Here is a 22,538-nt window from a genome sequence, read left to right as displayed (position 1 = left end):
CTAAAACACAGAGGAAAAACCAAGATAAGAAATGGAGAGAACAATTCCTAGTGGCATTTGAGTCCCTAGTTTCCCCTTTGGCCTAAATTAGATTGGGGTGGTTTTTGTCCCATGAAATCAAATGAGCCCTAACTGATAGACCAGCATCATCCTGAACAATAACAACTGATGTGTCTTTGTGTGTTATGTGTCTAGAACTGTACCCAACCTTATTATTTATATGCTTTATCTCATTTAATACTCACAAGAGCCCTAAGAGGCAGATATTACTAGTATTTTCTATTTACTCCCGTTTCATAGATGAAGAAGGCTGAGACTTAGACTAAGTGACCTCCGCATGGAGATCACGAAGCTAGCAAATGCAGAGCTAAAACTGACTGAGGAGTCAGCTATGCCCCTAATTGCTAATGCTGTTGCAACTGACGAAGTCGTCAGTAAGATGATTTTAAACTCCTTTGTTAAGTCTCATCAGAAATTTCTCATGTACATTTTTAAAAATATTCTCATCTGTTCTGCTTAATGAACTACTTATTGGCATAAATAACACTTTGTTATTCTTGTCCAGTAGAAATTATTATTGAATAACACTTGATGCCTAAAAAGAAAAATCACCTCCCTGCTGCCGGGCCAGTTCAGAATCAGCACAGAATTGGGTGAAGAGAGTGAGAGGGCACAGGACGTGGGAGTGTCAAGTGGCATCAGGCTAGGAGTGACCCACTGCTTTGTAGCTTCTCCAAAGAAAGAGATGCCAGGAATTCTCACCTCTCATTTTCATCTCCCATCTCCCTCTTACGCTCCATTGGCATAGATAATGGCGTACCATGGATTCCTCATTGGTTATGACTTAACTGCTTAGCTGAACTTGCCTTGTTTTCTCTGGGTGTTTTGCTGACAATGAACTATGTAGCAGTGCTAGAGTTAATACATCTGTAAAAAGAAAAAAAAGTAGCAGAGTTGTTTTTCAAAAGCATGTGTTCAACACATTATTCCTATGACCCCTGGTCTCTTCTTGCTAGTGATACAAATTTGCTATCTACCAGCAACTCTTAGTAAATGCAAGGGAAAGAGCATAAGAAGTATCATTTGTTAGATTTTCAGTTGAAAAATCTGGTAGAGCAGAATGTTTGTAATTTTTGGATAAAATAAAATAGGGGGAGGGAGATAGGTCCTTCCTGTAGATTTCAAATCTCTCTGTTACTGTCTTAACCATTATCACAGTATGATGTCGTGGTTAAGAGCACGGCCCCTGGAGTCACATCTCCTGATTCCAAATCCTGGTCCTGCCACTTCTAATTCTGTGACCTTGGGTGAGTTACTTAACCTCTCTTGTGCCTCCGTTTCTCACTTGCAGCATAAGGATTATGTTAGTACCAGTTAGGTGCTAATAGGTACACATAGGGTGGTTGTGAAGGTTGAATAGGTTAATATGTAGAAAGTACTTAGATCTATGCCTGGCATACTGTACTCCCTCAATAAATGCTGGTGAATAGTATGGAATAGTAAAAGAATGATTTGCTGGGTTAGTGCAAGGATTATGTTATTCTTGCTGCCACCGCTGACTTACCAGGTCATAGACAAATCTCTTAGCATCCCACTTTGTAAAATGAAGACGATATTTATTAATATAGCATGTAGCTGAAAATTCCAATGGAATAGTAAAGAGATAATGGTTTATTGGTCCTTATTATTCTACTGCAAATGATTTAACTATAGCTTTTTCCTAAATTTAATTAAACATATTCATTTTCCCTATGAGCTTATATTAGCTTACAGCAGAGTGACTGTTTATGATGTTCATTTTATATGTTATAATATCACAGATATTACCAAAATAAACATTTTCACTTTAAAATATTATGTAAATAATTATTAATGTTTGTCACAAGCTTGCAAAGCAAAAATTACTTTTTAATTGTTTATTGTAGTAGATTATGTGGGAATGGAAAAGTACTGTCCAGGCAATCATTATGATCTTCAAAATTGGTTTTGAAAGTACTAGAGAGACCACCAAACTGGGAGTCAGACATGCTGAGTTCTAGTTGTGGTTTTGTTAACAAGCTCTTTGGCCTTGGACGAGTCATTAAACCTTGTTCAGTTTCCTTAACAACATTGTTGCAGGACGCCATTGTTATAATCTTGGTTGACAGTAGGACAGGTGGTACCAAAAGGAACCAGAACTCAGAGCCCGGTCTGCATGGTGGCAGACTGCAGGCAGCATCGTGGCACTGAGGTGGGAGAGAGGACCAGATAAAAGTGCTGTCTCTGAAATCAGATGGCTTGAGTCCAAGTCTTTCCTTGATCACTTACCACTTATATGACCTTGGCCCAGTGGCTTCACCTCTATGTGCCTCAGTTTTCTCACCTTTAAAAAAAATGTAATAATAATAATAATGCCTACCTGTGGGTGTCATGGAGATTAAATTAGTTAATATGTGTAGTCTTAAGAACAACCTATGACTTACTCATTCAGCAAATAGTTTTGGAGCACCTATTGCTAAATCCTGCTCTAGACACTTGGAATACATCAACAGCAAAACAGACAAAGACCTTTGTCCTCATGCAGCTTCCATCCCATTGGAGAAAGACGGACAACGAAGATGAAACATAATGAACAATTGAGTTATGACAGCAGTTGATAGTTTGTTAGACAATCATAAGCGATAGAGAAATAAAGAAAAAAAAATACAAAGGAATGATTCAGGAATGCCAAAGCAAGTGGTGGGTGGGAGGAATTTTAAACAGATGATCAGAGAAGGAAGGCCTTGTCGAGAAGTTGACGTTTGCTGGAAGACTGGAAGCAGATGAGAGAGTTAGTCATGCAGGTGAGGGAAGTACATTCCAAGCAGGGGTGATGGTCAAGGTCAAAGCCCCGAGGCAGCAATGTGCCTCAGAGGCTTGGGGCTTGGGAAGCTGAGAAGAAACAAAAGGAGAACAAAGTAATAGGAGCCGAAGTTGGAGAGATGAGGGGCGGGATCACGGAAGGCATCCCATTATAATGCAATGTGTTTTTTGTCTGGGTGAAAAGGGGGTCATGGAGGCAGAGGAATGACATAAGAAATACTCGTGTTATTATCATTAGGCCATGTGGTGAAAAAAGTAGCAGCTGGTAATAGGCAAAGCTGAAACCAGACCAGCATGAGGTTAACGTCTAGAACATCGGACACCAGGCAGTGGGTAGCCCTGTAGGTAAGTGGAGAGTACCTTCTGGGAAAGGTACCAGGAGGCAGTAAGCTGTGAGGTCTCCGTCAGCACAGCCACCCTCAGGGTTACCCAGCAGTAGGCATATCACAGTGCTCTAGAAGAAAACAAGTAGGATTCGAAGTCCAATAAACCCAGTCCAGATCCTTTCTCCTCCTCCAACTCTAGGACTGTGGGTACCAGAGAGAGTTACTCAGCCTCTGTGCACTTAGTGTTTCTCGTTTGTGCAATGGGAATGCTAATATTTATCTCAAAGAGCTCTGTGAAGAGTAAATGTACCAAGAATACAAAACACTCCGCACAGGTAGTTTTTGCTCAATTAATGGTAGTGACCGCCATTGGCAAGTGACAAGCACCAAGTCACAGGGACTGGGGTTCAGGAATGGGACTTGTGGTGGGGGCACATTGATGGTGGTAAGGTAGGTCTCCAGACTCACAGTAAGTAGGGACCCAACCACGTACCAAGTACCAAGACAGAGATTCAAGCAAGAAGAATAAGACAGGGATGCAGCTCCAAAGGCTGGGATACATGTTGGGGCCTTGATCTCAAGGCACCCAGCATGAGCCTGGTCACTTTTTTTTTTTAAATTTATTTATTTAATTAATTTATTTTTGGCTGCATTGGGTCTTCGTTGTTGTGCACGGGCTTTCTCTAGTTGCGGTGAGCGGGGGCTACTCTTTGCTGCGGTGTGCGGGCTTCTCATTGCGGTGGCTTCTCTTGTTGCCGAGCATGGGCTCTAGGCTCGCGGGCTCAGTAGTTGTGGCACGTGGGCTCAGTAGTTGTGGCTGGCAGGCTCTGGAGCGCAGGCTTGGTAGTTGTGGCGCACGGGCTTAGTTGCTCCGTGGCATGTGGGATCTTCCCAGACCAGGGCTCGAACCCTCGTCCCCTGCATTGGCAGGCGGATTCTTAACCACTGCGCCACCAGGGAAGCCCGAGCCTGGTCACTTTTTAAAAAGGTTAAAATCACAATATAATCTGTGGCAAACTAATGTGATACCAAGCTTCTGCCCTGGTAGACCAGGGGCAGAGTTGGTCCCGGGGACTGGGGTAGGTCGAAGTTGCTAACTGGGGGGACCCCCAGCAGGGCAGACAGCAGAGCTCAGGGACCAGAGTAACTAGCACGTTATTGCAGAAATGATCTTTTCGGCTCTATAATTCTCCGTTTCTAAGTATTGATAAATAATTTGAAAATGCCAAATATAATGGAAATTTTCTAGTTTAGCCTATAAAGCCTAAAGCTTACTATAGAATGTAAGCAGCAATTTGTTTTACCATTTTATTTTCAGCTCATGTGTTATTTCAGAGCTGATCAAAGGCATTGGTTGCAAAGTATAAAATAAATCACACTTCTAAATAAACCACTGAAGAGTGTTCAATTGATTTAAGTGATTTTCAGAATATTAATATTTCAAACATCTCTGTCCCAAGCCTCTTTACGACTACCTATAGCAATAATAACTACCATTTCACTCTACCATTCTTCATCCTATAATATTACATAGTAAACTGTGTAAAAAGAACATTGTTTTTTAGCACTGGAATAGAAATGTAGGATTTCAGCTGTTTATGTTTAACTATCTTGAATTTTATTCAGTCAATAAAAGTATACTCGATTAATGCATTTCTTATACTCTTTGCCTAGGTTGAGGTGGCTAGAGTGCCATGTTTGTTTTTCATTATTAAAGAAAACTTTGCCTTCCACTCCCATTCCTTTGCGGTAAATTTGATTTTAAGCAGCGCGTATTTCAGGGTTAGTCTCAGTCTTGAGAAACTTTCCAGCCACAAAATTATGCATCTTTGGCTTATCTAAAAATATGGTTTAAATTGCCCACATGATTTTCCTAGCATTTTTTTTTAATATATAAGGAAGAAAAACCGGTATCTGCAGTGTTAAATGGAATGTCGATGAATATCCCTCAGTGGGAGGTTTGGACACCAAAGCGTCCCATGCATACACTTTGGTGGTAGAGTCACCTGGGCAGCACAGTGTGACAGCCAGCGATGTGAGCAAAGACACGCCGGTGATGAAAGCAGCTATCAGACGGCTGCATCACGGTGCACGCATTCAAAGGTATTTCTGAACCGCACGCATTTGTACTTACCTGGGTCCCCAGCCTTACCCTGGGCCACCATCCTTTTCTTCTCTGCTCCAAATGTCTCCCGTTATTTTTTTTTGTACTTCAGCAACCTCCCTTTTCCTTTTCAAGTCCCCTCCATCTGCTTGTGTGTCAGTGTGGCCCTCCTGCCTCTCGGCTTGCTGAGGAATCCTGGCGTCCTCCCTGCCTCTGCTCAGCCCTGTCGCCCGCCTGTCACTGCTCCGCGCTCTGTGCCACGCTGGCTTGTTTTGTCAATAACCATTTATTTGTTGCTGGAATAGTAGCAGCCATTACATCTGACCTCCCTGTTTCATCAATTATGGATAGATTATTGGATGTGAACATCTGCAAAAGCTTGCTGTTGAACTCACCTCCTGGCTAGGATTAGATAAAGTACTAAACTGTTGTTTATTGTCAGGCCAAAACTCTACTGGGAAGGCAGGGAATTCCAAGAGAAGCAGAGCCCCATCCGAAGTACCCCAAACCGTTTCATATTGCCAGCATTTCCCCTAAGATCCCAGCGATTTATTATTTACACTTATTACTCGTCGTTATAACCTACTTGATAAAAGCTCTTGGCAGGCTTCGCATTTCCCGTCATTGTCACATCTGTCAGAATGGAAATGACTCATAAATTGTTTTCTTGTCTCGTCTATCGTGGTGAAAGGGTAATAGATGAAGCTTCCTCTGTGCGCAAGCCTTCAGACGAAGACTTTCCTACCCTGTTTTATTTTAAAGAAACATTTTCGCGCAGCCAGTTAGGAAAGCATTACATCGTGGACCTAAATTAGGGTTTACCGAGTTTACCAGAATAATGGCCTGTGGTGGAAAGGATATCAAATTGTACAGACACAATATGCTCAAAATGTTTTTCAAGGCTTTTATGGATTTCTGAGAAAGGGGAAACAAAATGAAATTTTATTGAATCCTGCCTTAAATGAGGAAGAAATCTAGTAAGAGGGATTATGAATAGATGATGGCTTTACCGCCAGGGGAAAGACAAATCTCCTAGTGGTAATTGGTTCATGCAGAAATATAGAAATTTTCACAGGATTAGTGTTTATTAAAACCTTCTAGATCGTCACTCGCTAGTATAGAACCCTCCTTGATCCTTCCCTGTGGAACCCGAAACCGTTCTGTGCAAAATGGTCCAATGGGAGGAGATTGCTAAGTGGCTGTTTCAGGAGAAGCTGAGGGGCTTGGTGTGTCACCGAGCTAGTGGCTTTTCACTGTTCACCTCTCCGTCTTAACTTGTTGCTTGTCAAGGTAGAAACTGTAGTCGCTCACCATTCTAGATTAAAAGAGAGGAAAAAACTCTTTTATATTTCTTCCACAGACAGGAAGAATTACACCTCAAGATGCCATGACGAATCTAACATAATTTCAACCTCTGATCTGCCTGTACTCACTGAGCGTAATGCCACACGGGCTCATAATCGGGGAAAGCTATTTATTTGAGAATGTGACTGGATGAAACAGGCACCCATTTAGATAAGGGGGTTCTTATGTCATCTTAAAATGTCATTTAGGGACTTCCTGGCGGTCCAGTGGTTAGGACTCCACACTTTCCCTGCCGTGGCCCCGGAACTAAGATCCCGCAAGCCACGTGGCACAGCCCCTGCCCCCAAAAGTGTCATTTATGTCTTCCTTTAGGCATCTGGCTTGTTTGCTGATACTTGAACTCTCTAGGATGGCTGTTAACTGAAAATGTTCACATACTTTCCATTTACCATAGTCTTAAAGTGCCATATTTTTTCCTTTATTGAGATATAATGCAAAACATTATATAATATAATTAATATATAATAAGCTCTAACATACATTCTATGTAATATATTAATATTATATAATACTTGATTTATGAGCTTAATTTCCTTAAGGCCAAGTAAATAGTTATATATAATAGTATATTATGTAATACAACAGTTCATTATATACACATTAATGCTTCTGCTGGTACTTTACCACCAGCACCTTCCAAAAGCTCTACCATATTCATTCAACAATATTCTATGTTAACGTAAGACTAGGAGCTAGGGGTGCAATGGAGAGCAAAACACATATGGTTCCTGATCTCGTGGCAGCTACGATCTAATTGGAGAGAGATAAATATTATTAAGCAGATACATACGGTGTTTTGCTAAGCGGTGGAACAGCACAGAGAAGTCGTCGGTGTGGTGGAGGCCTGGGGAGTGCGGGACAGGCACCGGAGGAGCCGGGCGTGAAATAAGAAAGAGCAATGCAGGCAGAGGGCCGTGGAAGTGGAGAGAACTGAGTTTATTCCTGACAGTGGGAGGTCTATGTGGCTAGGGGGAGGTTCCCAGAGTCCTGCCCATTCCAGCAAGCCATAATTGTTGCCATTTCTGCATGGACAAAGTGACAATACATGTTTGGTCAAATTAGATTTGATTGGCACTTCATTTGATTCCGTTTGCCATCACCATCTTTAGTCTCCATAAGTAACAGAGAACTGAAATCACTGATAATGTTATCATAGGTGTAATAGAATCACTTGTCACACTCACTTTTCATCCTCCCATAAACATAATCAAGTGGAATTGGAGACTTTCTTAGTTTAAAAAAATATGCAAACCTTTTTCCCCCAAATCTTTTCTGACAATGAAATCTCTAATCATTTTATATAACCTGTGTCTCTTGCCTTAGAAGGAATCCACCCGTATTGCCTTTCACTGACAAACATGGAAGGGGAAAAGGCTTGAAGTTACTTCCTTGCCACTTTAGCTCTAGAGAACCCTTTTATTTCTCCCTTGAAAAAATATTTATATTTTGTTAGAAGGCCCTATTTTTTCTTTTTCTTGGCAAGTACTGAGGATTTTTGAATAAGAAGTGTAATTGAAATCATATTTTTTAAGACGCTAAACTAATTTTTAAAAACTGTCCCCCAAGTTTTGTTGCCTCATAACTCTCAATCCAGAGAATCAATTGCTTGCATTGCATCAGTGGGTACAATAGAGAATAAAGTCAATGTTCAATTTGGAATTTCAAGTTCAAATGGGTTTTTTTGGTTTGATTTTAGGGGCTTTATTTACTTATTTTTTTTTTGGTTCAGAGCAAGGCAATATCTACCAAGTTAGGTTTTTGTGAAAAAAAAAAAAAAAAAAAGATTTCTATATCCTAAATCTTCCTTTTTGTATCAAGGATGAAACTTGGGATTCAAGGCAGAAAAAAACGGTTCTCTAGAGCTAAAACTTCTCTGTTTTTTTCTTTGGGTGCAAGAAAGAGATTCATTCAGATTACCTCAGGCAAGGGGATTGATTGCAAAGATTCCTGTGGCCATGAGGGAGATCATGGCCCATGAGTACCCAGGGTGAGCAGACAGTTGGGCTTCATAAGCTGAAAGACTCCTGGGAACTGGAGGAGCCCTGGGAGAAGAGGGGCTGAGTTTCCCTATTATCTCCTCAGCAGTAGCCATCAGTCTGACCCACTCTGTTGACGGGACTTGATCACGCTCTGGGTGGTCTTTGAGCACCTTCTCACTTTTGCCATTACCAACTGCTCAACGGGTCTGGATTTCCTAAGAGAACGTGATTGAACTAACTAATCACTCTACTCTTCCATGGAATATTTTCATGTCAGACCACCGCACAGATTACTGGACTGCCTTTGGGCAAGGGCCTTCTAACAAAATATAAAGCAAAACCTCCTATGGATTTCCCTTGCAGGAGATTAAGGGCAGGAAAATTTTCTTTTCAAGGACCTGTAAATATAACTCACACCATGATTGGACTGCACAGGATAAATGTTTGCATTCTTTCTGATTCAAAGTATAGAAAGTAGTTGAGAATTAGAATAGAAATTCTTCATGAATATGTCCCTTGTTAACATAGTATACAAGTATAATGACCAATTTAGAAAATGGCAGTATTAAGCAATATGTGCCAATATACTACTGAGGAAACTTTGTTTTTAACTGTAAGTGGAATTCTATTTCATTGTTTTGGGGTTTGAGAGTCATCTGTATATTGAATGTGTAGAGAGTTTTTGCTGAAAGAAAATTCTTGGAAATTTTTGAGATATATTTCTATCCTTATAGCTTTTGAAAATACAATGTAAACTCCTACTGTGTGAGAGATTAACTAGCAATTCTAATTCAATTTATGAATTTAAGGATAACCTTGAATTTTCACCAAATTTTTAAATATTTCAGGCTGTAAAAAAATTGCTATTTTTGAAGAGCACTGATCATTGCATTTGTAACAATTGCTATTTAATATGAACCAAAAGCTTTGTAGATTTAGCTCTCCTTGTTATCACCTATTCCATGGTAGGGACATTTTTTTAAAGCAGTTCATTAAGAATATGCAAGCTTTTTCAAATGAGGGAGAAGGCTGAAAATAAAATTTCAAATGAATGAAATGACTCATCATTTTGTTTCTCGTGTTTTAAAAAGTATTTTCAAACATAAAATAAATTCATCAGGGATTTTAAAGCCAAAGATAAACGATTGAAAATAATTAGGGCATATCTTCAATTAGTAAATATAGTCATGTAGAGTCTAAAATCAAAGTCATATTTTTGGAAGGGAGAATTCTAGATCATTTGGTCCTGCCCCTTTATCTTTCAGACTTCGAAACTGAAGCTCAAGTTAACCAAGTGACCTGTCCAAGGTCACACCCTGAGCTCATGGCAAAAGAGAAGTGAGAGCTCATATCTTTTAACACTCAGGTCTTTCTGCACTGGACTATTCAGGCCTCACTTTATGTGTCAGGTGATGTAAACAGTCCAAATGATGAGTAATGCATTACAGGGAGAAAGAGTACACTGTCCAAATGATCAATGTAAATAGCAAGGCAAGACTACTCCTAACTTAAGGATATAGTTTCAGCAGAATGCAAAATATACAACTACTTTCATGTGTTATTGTTTGCAGAGCTGCACATTTCACTGTCCTCAGTGTTCATTCAATATAACATATTAGTAGCAAAAGATTACTGTATTTATCGCATGTCAGATGCTATGCCTTCGCAGAAAGTGTATAAGAGCCTTTAAGTGATGGGAAACCAGTTCTGTTTACCCCTGTTTTTATCATCTTCTCCCATTGCCTATTCCTGGCTCTAGTAAAATGCTCTGAATGCTGTTGCTGCCCAGTCTGGTCCTCAGCCTGTTACTGCAGGGCTTGTCAGAAATCATTAGCCACTGATTTCTTTGACTAATGTTGCAGTTGATTGTCTGAATCATGTTCAGATGCTGTAAATGAGGCAGAAACATCCTTTCTGCTCACCAACTGTGAAATGGCTAAAGGGGGTTAGATTGCCAGAAATCAGAATAAGTGTATTTCCGATAAGATTTGACAATGATTTCAAGCTCAAGATGGCAAACTTGATTTTTTTATTTCTATATTTCTTATTGCACAAGAATAAATCTGTATCATTGCCTTTTCCTCCTCAAAGTAATGCACTGTATTGAGCTCAGTGCTGAACCTTTTTTATGAAATGGCACAATTTGGGGTTTGTGTAGGGACTGTATAACAAAGTGTTAGCTCTGCTGCCTTTTTATGGTGGGCAAGGAAGAAAGAGATAAAAAAACGCACCCTAGGCAATGGACTCATAACTTCTTATTTACAGATAAGTCCGATGGATGCCCCTTATGGTTTTATAGGTGTATTTTGGTCCAGGTGGCTTTATTTAAACTCTTCTAGAACTCTTAGACTTGTAGACAAAATTAGAAATAAAACGTTCAAATGTAGTGCAGCTGCTGGGGTTTCATCCTCACATGTTTCAGAGCATCCTGGATGCCTCTATAAGTTTGGAATCTTTGAGGAGGAAAAACAGCTATCTTTTCAGTATTGGAAGAGCCGTCACATGGAAGAAGGATGCACTCATCCTATCCCACAAAACACAACCTTGGCTAGCAGGCAGAGTTACAGATTTTGCTTCCACTTCACCAATAGATTTTTCACATAACTCTCCAATGATTGAGTAGTCTCACAAGAGGATAGTTTCCCATCAGGAAAATTGTTCAAGAAAAGGCTACATGAGGATTTCTCAACAGCAACACTATTCACATTTGGAGCTGGATCATTCTTTTCTATGGGGGGATATTGTGTGAATTGTAGGCTATTGGGCAGTATCCCTGGCTTCTCTCAATGATGACAGCCTAAAATGTCTCCAGACATTCCCAAGTATCCCCAGGAGGCAAAATCGCCCCCATCTGAGAACCATTAGGTTAGATAAGCACTTGGGAAAACTAAGCAGCTGCTTCATTCAAATCCTTGGTAAGTACTTTTAAATACCTCATCTTAGTGGAACCTTATAACATCATTTCAAGGTAGACTTTATTCATTTTCATTTTATGCCCGAGGAAATAAACTCACAGACATTAAATCACTTGACATATGTCACTCAGCTCGGTAGTGAACCTGCCTGACTCAAAAGCCTATGATATTTGGAGAAACTTTGAACACCCAGAGGGAGATTTGATTAATTTTCCCATAAGGCCCTTCCAAAGCTTGGTCTATGCCCTCAGAGTAGGGGTCCCTACTGATTTCAAGTATTAAATTAACTAAGGAAGAGAGCAGTGGGGGGAGGGTAGTAAGTGGAGAAAGGAATTTATATAGAAAAAATACCAAAAATATGAAATAAAAGTAGAATTGGAGTTTATTGAAATTTTTCAAAAACTACAAAATTTCCATCTCAAATAGGCTAGATGCTGTAACTTATTTTATATGATATTTTCCATGGGTTATTTTCCTACAGAAACAATGGCAGTTCGGGTCACCAGCCAGAGCACAGAAACCCATTTAAACTTCATGTCACTGATCTGTATTAGTTTGAGTTGTTCATACTCTGTGCTATGCCTGAAGGAGAAATAAAAGTATTTCCTCTCCTTTTCCTAGGCATGGGAATAACTCTGCATAAAATTTGGAAAACTTGGAATGATGGGAAACAAGGCAGCCAAATGCACCATCTTACATGTGGCATTTTTCACCAAACACGTTGAGCTGCCTGGAAAGCAGAAAAGACAAAAACTATGAATAAAAATGTCCTGCAAAAGACTGCTTTTATGTACATGTAGAATAAAGGATGAAAGTGAAGGACCTGCCTTACCTTCAAAACAATAGTCAAATTCTTTCTTTGTCATCAGAAAGATAAATTGCAGCTTGAAAGTTTGTCACTTCATACCATCAGTTAAAACTGTGATTAGTTAGTGGATGTTACTAGAAAAAACATTCTATACAGGAACCTTAAAGCAAACTTTTCTATTGGTTATTGTTGCTTCTATGTACCTGGGAAAGCTTTTTTTCCTCATTGTATCACCCATTCCCATCTCCAGTCCTTGGCTTAAGCTCCTCTCAGTACGGACCCAATTCTATCATTCCTTTAAAATGCAGATTGTTTCCCTTTCTATAGGAAGCCTTTCCTCGTTGTATTTTCTTCATTGCTCTTATTACTATTTGAGATTTATTCACTTATTTATTTAATTACAAATTATCTCCCCATCACCTAAATATAGCGTAGACTGCATGGGGGCCAGGGATTCGCTGCTATATAATTAGCACCTAGAACAAAGCTTGGCCCATAGAAAACACTCAGTATTTGTTTAATGAGTTAAAAAAATTTTTAGCTCTTTATGCAGGCTTACAGCACTATATAGTTTCTACGTCTGTATGTCTTACTGCCTTAGATAGTAAGGCCTTTAAGAGTAGGGATATATCTCTATCTGGAAAAGATGAAAACTCTAATTCAAAAAGATACATGTACCCCAATGTTCATAGCAGCACTATTTACAATAGCCAAGACATGGAAGCAAACTAAATGTCCATTGACAGATGAGTGGGTAATGAAGATGTGGTATATATACAATGGAATACTGCGCAGCCATAAAAATTATGTGTGTGTGTGTATATATATATATATATATATATATATATATACACACACACACACACACACACACACACAGGTAATTTTATCCTGCAGTCACATCTAATGATGGAATGGAATGTACTGGAAGAGTTCTTTGCATAATACGTTGGTTCCAAAGGCTAAGCATTATGAAAAAAGTGGTAACAAGAGGGAATAAAAACAGCATGTAGTTATCATTTCAGGTAACGGTGACTTACACATGCCTGATTTTCACATCTGCTGCTTCACATTTCCCTCCTCCCTGTTTTCATCTCTTCCACACCACTGTGATAAGGAACATTGTGGAAAAGCATGTGGAGTGTCTAGAAAACCTGAAGGCGCAGAAGTAGACCCCAAAGGAGGTTATAAAAATCAGTACCTGCTTAAGGGATCATATCATAAGGTGGAATTTCAAGACAAGGCTGGCCTTTTTTTTAATAACCTTTGCCCCAAATTATCCTGCCAGACACTATCTGAATTGTTTCATTTCCCTTTGTTAGACTGCAAAACACTCCTCCCAGAAGAAATAATTGGGACCTAAAAAGCATCCTCTTTTTAAAACAACAACTTCTTCTGGGAGGATTAATGATTCTTGAGTCATTCATACCAAAATATAAATTTGTTTAATCAACTACTATTCTTCCGTCACTTAGCTGAGGAAATTTCCCTGGGGAGATACAAACACACAAGGTAGGGGAGGTGTACCAAAAGGGAAGAGGTCAGATGCCAAGTTATTTCAGAATTTTTCCCAAGGCAGACCTTTCTTTAACCTAAGGAAAAGGGGAAAAAAATTTTTTTCCATCTCTCTCTCTCTTCTAAGCAGCAAACATATTAAAAATGAATTGAGAAAGGGTAGTATGAGAGATCATTGTAGTGACAGAACTTTTCTGTATCTTGACTGTGGTGGTGGTTACGTGAATATATACATGTGATGAAATGGCATAAAATTAACATGCCACATGTGCATGCATGGGTGCACACACACACACACACAGACATGAGTGTGTGTAAAACTGGTGAAATAAGGTGGGTGGATTGTGAATTCCCTGGTTGTGATATACTATAGCTGTGCAAGATTTAACCACTGGGAAAAGCTAGCTGAAGGATATATGAGCATGCTCTGTATTGTTTCTTACAATTGCATGTGAATCTACAATTATCTTAAAATTAAAAAAGGTTTAAAACAAATGAAGGGGACAGTGTTTTCTTATAATGGCTGGCTGGGCAGAGAGGTGGGGAGAGAATTCCATCTAATTTGGGAAAATTAAGCCAGGAGTGATCATCATCATAGTGGCTTAAAGTAAGTTTCAGTTTTGAAAGCAAATATGAGGGCCATGATTTCTGGTATTTCTTCTGTTTTAATGTCTAAAATAAAGGGACTATAAGAGAGGAACTGCGGCAGGGTAAGGAATGGGAAAATATTGGAAGACAAGAAGGGGCATCAATATCAGATCGTTCATTTTCTTTTGTTCCAAGGTGCCCTGATCATTGGAAATCCTAAAGATGTAGAAGAAAGAAAACAACTGGGTGTCTGATGTTATTAGACATAGTAATGCGTTCTTATGCTTCCTGCCTTAAAGGTGCTCAGGCACAGAATTTATTCTTATAATCTTCCAGGGGGACCAGGCTACTTTTCTATTCTCTTTCTCAATCTCTCTAGATATAGATATAGATGTAGACATAGTCTAATATTCATGTATATCTATCTATGGAAACACACCATATATATATAAATATATATATATGCACCACTCACTTACTTGACCAATGACAATCTTGACTTAAATGCAATGTTCCCTTGAAGGCTATTGCAGCAAAATGAATTAATGATCCTTAAAATTTGATTTTACAGCAAACAATTCTTCAAAGAACTTGTAGCATATTGCCAGCATTATTCTTTTGCACACTCTCATTTTTTATGTTAAGTATTCTACTGGTTTCGCTTTTAGGTAACCAATAGAAATTATCTCATTTTAAGAACCTGGATTTTATTTGAAAATATCTTTTCAAGTTAGTCGGTTTTATTCCAGTGGGAAGATAAAGTCCATTGCCTTTAAAACTTCTAGTAAAATAGCTTTCAAAACTTCATCTCTATTATTCAGGGAAATTATTGGAGCAATGTGATTGAGTGGCCACAAAGCACTCAATTTTTATTAGGTACATGAACTGACTTTTCCAACTTTGGTAATCTTGTAATCATGCTCATTGAAATTGACATAGTAGCATGCTTAATCAGTGTTTTCCTTGGTCTTTTGACAAAGTTTGATTAAGTTCATTGTCCATAAAATTTAAGGATATATAATGAATTTTGAACTCATCAAAATATTTTGCCTGAGATTCTTTTTTTCTCTCCTCTTATCTCTGATTTGCAATGACAGAATTTAACCTTCCACACCCTGGATTTGTTTCCAACATATTGCATGCCACAGGGGTATTCAGTCAAGTACAGTGGATCCCTCAGATTTCCACACTGTATTTTCTCACTTGAAGTATTCTTTGTAAAGAAGATTCCTATTTGTCTGATGATTCAAGTTGATCAATATTTATTAATTTGTAAATTATACCTTAATTAAAAAGCAGGTAACATAATTTACCATAAGGTCGATATAAAACATCTTTATTTTCTACACAATTTGGGTTTTTTGAGATATTTAATATTCATGCTTTTTTAAATTGAAGTATAGTTGACTTACAATATTTTGTTAGTTTCAGGTGTATAGCAAAGTGATTCAGTTATACATATATATTTTCAGATTATTTTCTATTATAGGTTATTACACCTATCTATTTTATATATAGTAGTGTGTATCTGTTAATCCCATACTCTTAATTTATCCCTCCCTTTCCTCTTTGGTAACTATAAGTTTGTTTTCTATCTCTGTGAGTCTGTTCTATTTTGTATATAGATTCTTTTGTATTATTTTTTTAGATTTCACATATAAGTGATATCACATAATATTTGTCTTTGTCTGACTTATTTCACTTAGTTTGATAATCTCTAGGTCCACCCATGTTGCTACAAATGGCATTATTTCATTCTTTTTTATGGCTGAGTAATATTCCATTGTATATGTGTACCACAACTTCTTTATCCACTCATCTGTTGATGGACATTTAGGTTGCTTCCATATCTTGGCTATTGTAAATAGTGCTGCTATGCACATTGGGGTGCATGTATGTTTTTGAATTAGAGTTTTTTTTCTTTTCTGGTTATTTGCCCAGGAGTGGAATTGCTGGATCATATGACAACTCTATTTTTAGTTTTTTGTTTTTTACTGGGGGACAATTGCTTTACAATGTAGTGTTAGTTTCTGCTGTACAGCAAAGTGAATCAGCTATATGTATACATATATCCCCTCTTTTTTGGATTTACAAAAAAGAATCAATTTACATTCCCACCAACAGTTATATTCTACACAATTTGTAATCTCATGTTATTTTTCCACTTACTTTTATATTTTTTTTTCCTTTTTATTTTAACACTATCCTTCCTACTTCCCTTAGGTTGGACTACACAATTCACCAATCTGCTGAGTTTTGTCTTGTGTTCCCCTTATGATTTTACCTGAGTCGGCTCTCTCCAGTCAGAGCTCACATTCCTGAGGAGCAGAGGCCCTGTCTTTGATTTAGACAAGCTCCCCTATAGCACTTTCAAGGTTCTCAGTACTGACTTCATGAACAGTAGTCCCCCCTTACCTGTGTTTTCACTTTCCGAAGTTTCAGTTACCCACGGTCAACCGAGATCTGAAAATATTAAATGGAAATTTCCAGAAATAAACAATTCATAGGTTTTAAATTGTGCAGTGTTCTAAGTAGCATGATGAAATCTTGTGGCTTCCATCCTGATCCATCCCGGATGTGAAACATCCCCTTGTCCAGCATATCCCGGCCATTAGTCACTTAGTAGCCATCAAGGTTATTGGGTTATTGTTGAGATATCATAGTGCTTGTGTTCAGATAACCCTTATTTTACTTAATAACAGTCCAAAAGTACAAGGGGAGTGATGCTGGCAATTTGGATATGCCAAAGAAGAGCCCAAAGTGCTTCCTTTAAGTAAAAAGGTGAAAGTTCTCAACTTAGGAAGGAAAGAAAAAAAATTGTATGCTGAGTTTGCTAAAATCTAGAGTAAGAACGAATCTTCTATCTGTGAAACTGTGAAGAAGGAAAAAGAAATTCATGCTAGTTTTGCAGTCACACCTCAAACAGCAAGTTATAGCCACAGTGTATGATAAGTGTTTAGTTAAGATGCAAAATACATTAAATTTGTAAGATATTTTGAGAGTGACCACATTTACATAACTTTTATTACAGTATATTGTTATGATTGTTCTATGTTATTATAAGTTATAGTTGTTAACCTCTTACTGTGCCTAATTTATAAATTAAACTTTATTATAGGTATGTATGTACAGGAGAAAACATAGTATATATAGGGTTCGGTACTGTCCAAGGTTTCAGGCATCCACTGGGGGTCTGGGAATGTAGCCCCCGTGGATATGGGGGGGTCCACTGTAATTGATTATTTCCCTATTGGGCCAGTAATGAACTATGTTCTTCCCACTGCCTATATATTTCCTGTTTTTAGGTAAAACATTTAAGCTGAGAGAGGCACTCTCTCAAGTCACAAATAAAATGTGTTGCCTTTACTCTGAGGAGGGAACTCTCCAGGAGCTCGTCACTGAAGGCTGGTTAACAGAGTCCCAGAAACTTCTCATCCCAGGTTCAAATAGCACTCTGTATCATCTCACGGCAGCCTCACAACAACTCTCAGAGGGAGGTTTTCTTTTTTGCTTCGAGGAAAGCTTCTCAGGGAGATTTCTTGGGCCAGGTGTGTTGGGTGTGGTAGAATTAGGTCTTGAATCCAAGTCTTCTTACTCTAAGGTGGGTGTTCATTTCAGGAAACCCCATCGGGTTCCATGAGGAGGCTTCTATAGAATCAAGTCCAAGGCCAAAACCAGAAGCCCAGGCTGAGCTGGTATTTGCTCCTTGAGTCTATAGAAGCTTCCTCATGGAAACTACCCTCCTAACCACGGTCCAAGGAGTCACAGCCCTAATATAATGTTGGGTACTTCCGGATGCTACTGTACTGCTTCCAGGTTCATGGTGGCCAGGGGTGTGGGAGAGTGGTGCAGGATAAGCACAGCTGAAGCCCTGGAGAAATCTGTTTTCAGCTAATTCACACAGCTGCATCAGTGCAAACCTCTGTACCACTAGACTATAAATGCCTTGAAGGTTTGCAAGCATACTCTCTTCTCTAAGATTTCCTAGGGTCTAACACAACATTGGCACACAGTAACAATATTTACCAAAAAACGAACTATTTTTGACACAAAATATATAATATTCAATCTTTAACTTTCTAGAATGCCATATAAAACATATATGAACCAAAAGAGACACTTGACAGCCTCTTCCTAAATATTTTGATATTTGGATTTAATAAGGTCTCTTACAAATTCACAAAATTCAGAGGTTCTTCCCCTTAACGCAGAAAGCTCAATGTCAAGTCATATGAGACTTAATCTAGGTGAATCAGTTTTGCACAACAGAGTGAAAAGAATAGTCTCAGGTTTATACAAGGCTTATTAAGAGACTAAAAAAGAAGAATCAAAATGACGAACTTTGCAGGTTTAGCAGGAATTAAAATACTGGGTCAATATGTATCAGTAAGTTTTAGTACCAGTATTATGTCAAGCAGTCACTTGTAAACCACACACACACACACAGAGACACATACACACACAAATTAGGAGGTATCACGTGGCCTCACTGAAGTTATTTCCCAAATATTAACTTTAAGAAAGTAAAGCTGAATATCAACACCGCCTTTCATACACAAACTTTCTAAGATGCCTAATTCAGGCCGAACCCACAGCATGGATGTACATCCTCCCTCACGCTGACTCTCCCTCTCAACGCCATCAAATGACTTTCACTAATTTCTTCTTAGAAAATGAGCAAAAAGGATTTCCATAGAGGTCTTTGGAGATTTCCTGTGTCTTCATGTGTGTAATAGGTTGGTTCAAGTAACAATGAAGGAGGAAGAGGGAAAGGGGATTTTATTTTACATATTTTCCTTCTTCTAGCCCTTGAAAGGGAAAAAAGAATAAAAAGGAAAATTATACCATGCAGATGATGTCAGTGTTAAGATCATACGTTTGGCTGTGGCAGCCATAATCTTTTGATTATTGAAGAGATTGTTGGTGATGAAGTACATTTGTAAGAAATATTTTTAGTGTATACTGAATATGTGTACAAACTGTGAGATATGCCTCTAATAAAATGATAGATTTGGAAATTGCCTGACACATAAATTCATGCTTTTCAAGCAGCTATTTATAGAAAGAAAAGTGATATTTAAGCTACCTGAGTAGACTATTATAATCTGCCTTATATTACCTAAGATAATGGTCCCATATTTGAAAATAATGTTGTAAACCATTCAATTATTTACTCACCCCTAAGTTATATCAATTGGAAGATTTTGGATTGTTCAGGAAAAGAAATATTTTTACAAAAGTAAGACTTCACTGTCACGGTTCAAAGAGATCACTGCAAAACAAGTTATACTATAGGTAAAAATAAACCAAACCAACATGAATTTTTAATAAACAAAAAAATATTTTATGGCGATGTGAAAAACAACTGTTAATTTGAGTCTTTTCTGTTATGAAATGAAACATCAGTGAATCTGGTCATGTTATATGTTTAATAAGTGTTCCTCTTCCCCCATAGGTCCTTAACATTTATGGTAAAATCTCTACAGACCTGGATGATGATCTCAGCCTGGGGAGAGCCTATGAAGCAACAGCCAAGGTCCTGCAGAGGTAAGTTAGCACATCCTTGTCTTGCTGTCACTGTGAATTCACTCAACTGTGAAAGACAAATTGTTTGAGGTCTGTCGCTTTCCATTACTGCCTGCTTAAATTTTAAGCAGTGCCCTTCTTAAGTGACCCTTTCATTGTAAGTTATTTTAAACCAGTGTGGTATTTTTAAATATACACCTAAACTCTTCTTTGTCTTTTCCTCCTTCATGTTATTTTATTTTTGATTTTCTGGAAGTTTAGTGATGACCTTGATTGAATGAGAGGGAAAAATCAGGTCACATCTCACAGGTTAAAAAGGCAGAGAGCACAGAGATATACAGTACGCTTCAGTAACTGTGGTTCACCGTAACCTTTCCAGATCTCTTCTTTGAGGCAAGTTTCCATTTTGTGCTTCAATCGTCCTTCTTCCATTAAGACATCTCTCCTTTGAGCATATCTGGATAAACAATTGGGTGCAAAACCAATATTCCCAATATTTCCTTTAAAACAGAAAATTGAACAAAAGTATATATGAACAACTTGTGATACAAATTTTTCCATGGAAAATATATGATATAGCCTTCACTTATTGTACTGTGATTGCTGTGTACTCCATTTAATCACTGCATTATATTTAAGCCAAGATAGAGTAAGAATAAAAAAAGTTATCAAAGTTATGGCCTTGGTTTTTGGTATGTTACCTTATATCCAAGATATAGCTGTTAAATAATTTTTTAGTAGTAGTAGTAGCAATAATAATAATAATAAACGTAGATTGTGTCAAATTCTAATCTTCCCATTTGTATTTCAGTTGTAAACACATACAAAGTGGTGTTTTAAAAGGCAAAATTGTTATTCCAAAGGCATTTAAAATGTGTAATGCCTTGAAAGTGGATCTTCATTATGTAATTACCATTCCAATATAATAATCATTAAATATTAAATAAATGATTAATTAAAGATCAAAACACCAACACCAATAAAATGTAAGGTGCCCGACAAAATAAATACAATGCACTGCAGTCATCACTGGATGAACAGTAAGGGACAGACATAGTTATAAGGAGAGTATTGACATTTACTCAAGGAAGGCAGGGCCAGCCATGAGTGAAGCAAGCAACCTGTGAGTGTTGTGGTCCCTCCACATAAAGATTGATAACCATCCTTTGCATGATGAACCCAGCTATCCCTTAAACTTTTATTTTCCAAATAATCACCGGAAAGAAGCAGATGTTTGAACACGAAAAAGAGATGTAGAAGAATTCACTGTAATGTCTGTTTGGAACACACCAACTCTGTGCCCTTTTATCCAGCTCATTTTGATTATTTAATTACTTGATTCTGCTGTTAACACTGCCCAGAATCAGTAGGAAATGATTGATTTCTCTTGCTTTGTAGTAGCAGACCTGACCTAAGCCTAAACAGTTAAATAAATGCATCCCTCAACATGTTTATAAAATAATTTCTACAAAATAACATTGTGTTCCAATCTAGCTAGAGAGAGAAAACTTCAGGGAAAAATGTTTTCTTTCATAAACCTGTACTGAGCACTTACTATGTCACACGACAAGACAAGTGTTGGATTTCCCCTTCAGTTACTGATAGTCTTTGTAATTATTTTTGAAACTTCTGGAGACCTGAGGTTATCTTAAAATACTTCTCACCTGTTAAACTGGGGTCTCATCTGGAATATTTTAGTTTACACTCCAGGATTTGAATTACTGCTCTATACTGTGAAAGCTAAGGGGAAGAGTTGAATAAGTATCTTGGCAACAACAACAGATAATCAAATGTTTTAATTTCGTTGCTTAAGTATTACTTTAGGTTGAGGTATGGAAAAGGATCCATATATATATATATTTTTTTGAAGTGTAGTTAATTTACAATGTTGTGTTATTTTCTGGTGTACAGCAAAGTGATTCAGGTATATATATACACATATATATATTCTTTTTCATATTCTTTTCCTTTATGGTTTATTATAGGATATTGAATATAGTTCCCTGTGATATATAGTAGGACCTTGTTGTTTATCTATTTTATATATAGTGGTTTTGTATCTGCTAATCCAAAACTCTTAATTTATCCCTCCTTCCCCTTCCCCTTTGGTAATCATAAGTTTGTTTTCTGTGTCTATGAGTCTGTTTCTGTTTTGTAAATAAGTCCATGTGTATCGTATTTTAAATTCCATATATAAGTGATTTCATATGATATATGTCTTTCTCTGTCTGACTTACTTCACCTAGTATGGTAATCTCTTGGTCCATCCATGTTGCTGCAAATGGCATTATTTCATTCTTTTTTATGGCTGAGTAATATTCCACTGTGTATATGTACCACATTTTCTTTATCCATTTATCTGTTGATAGACACTTAGGTTGCTTCCATGTCTTGGTTATTGTAAATAGTGCTGCTATGAACGTTGGGGTGTGTGTATCTTTTCAAATTAGTGTTTTTGTATTTTTTGGATATATACCCAGGAGTGGAATTGCCGGGTCATATGGTAGTTCAATTTTTAGTTTTTTGAGAAACCTCCATACTATTTTCCACAGTGGCTGCACCAATTTACAT

The 22,538-nt window shown here is 37.9% G+C and overlaps 1 protein-coding gene across 1 annotated transcript in view; it reads left to right on the top strand.

Moving 5' to 3' along the window:
- TTC29 (tetratricopeptide repeat domain 29) overlaps window positions 1-22,538 on the top strand; it is a 264,305-nt gene that overhangs the window by 98,790 nt on the left and 142,977 nt on the right. Inside the window, exon 9 of the mRNA XM_036853302.1 lies at window positions 19,897-19,988. Coding sequence (XP_036709197.1) covers window positions 19,897-19,988 — 92 coding nt within the window. The remainder of the gene's footprint in view (window positions 1-19,896; window positions 19,989-22,538) is intronic.

This window comes from Balaenoptera musculus, chromosome 5 (genome assembly GCF_009873245.2).
Source record: "Balaenoptera musculus isolate JJ_BM4_2016_0621 chromosome 5, mBalMus1.pri.v3, whole genome shotgun sequence".
Taxonomy (NCBI): domain Eukaryota; kingdom Metazoa; phylum Chordata; class Mammalia; order Artiodactyla; family Balaenopteridae; genus Balaenoptera; species Balaenoptera musculus.
The sequence above is the reverse complement of the archived record's forward strand: the minus strand, read 5'-3'. Positions and strand labels throughout refer to the sequence as shown.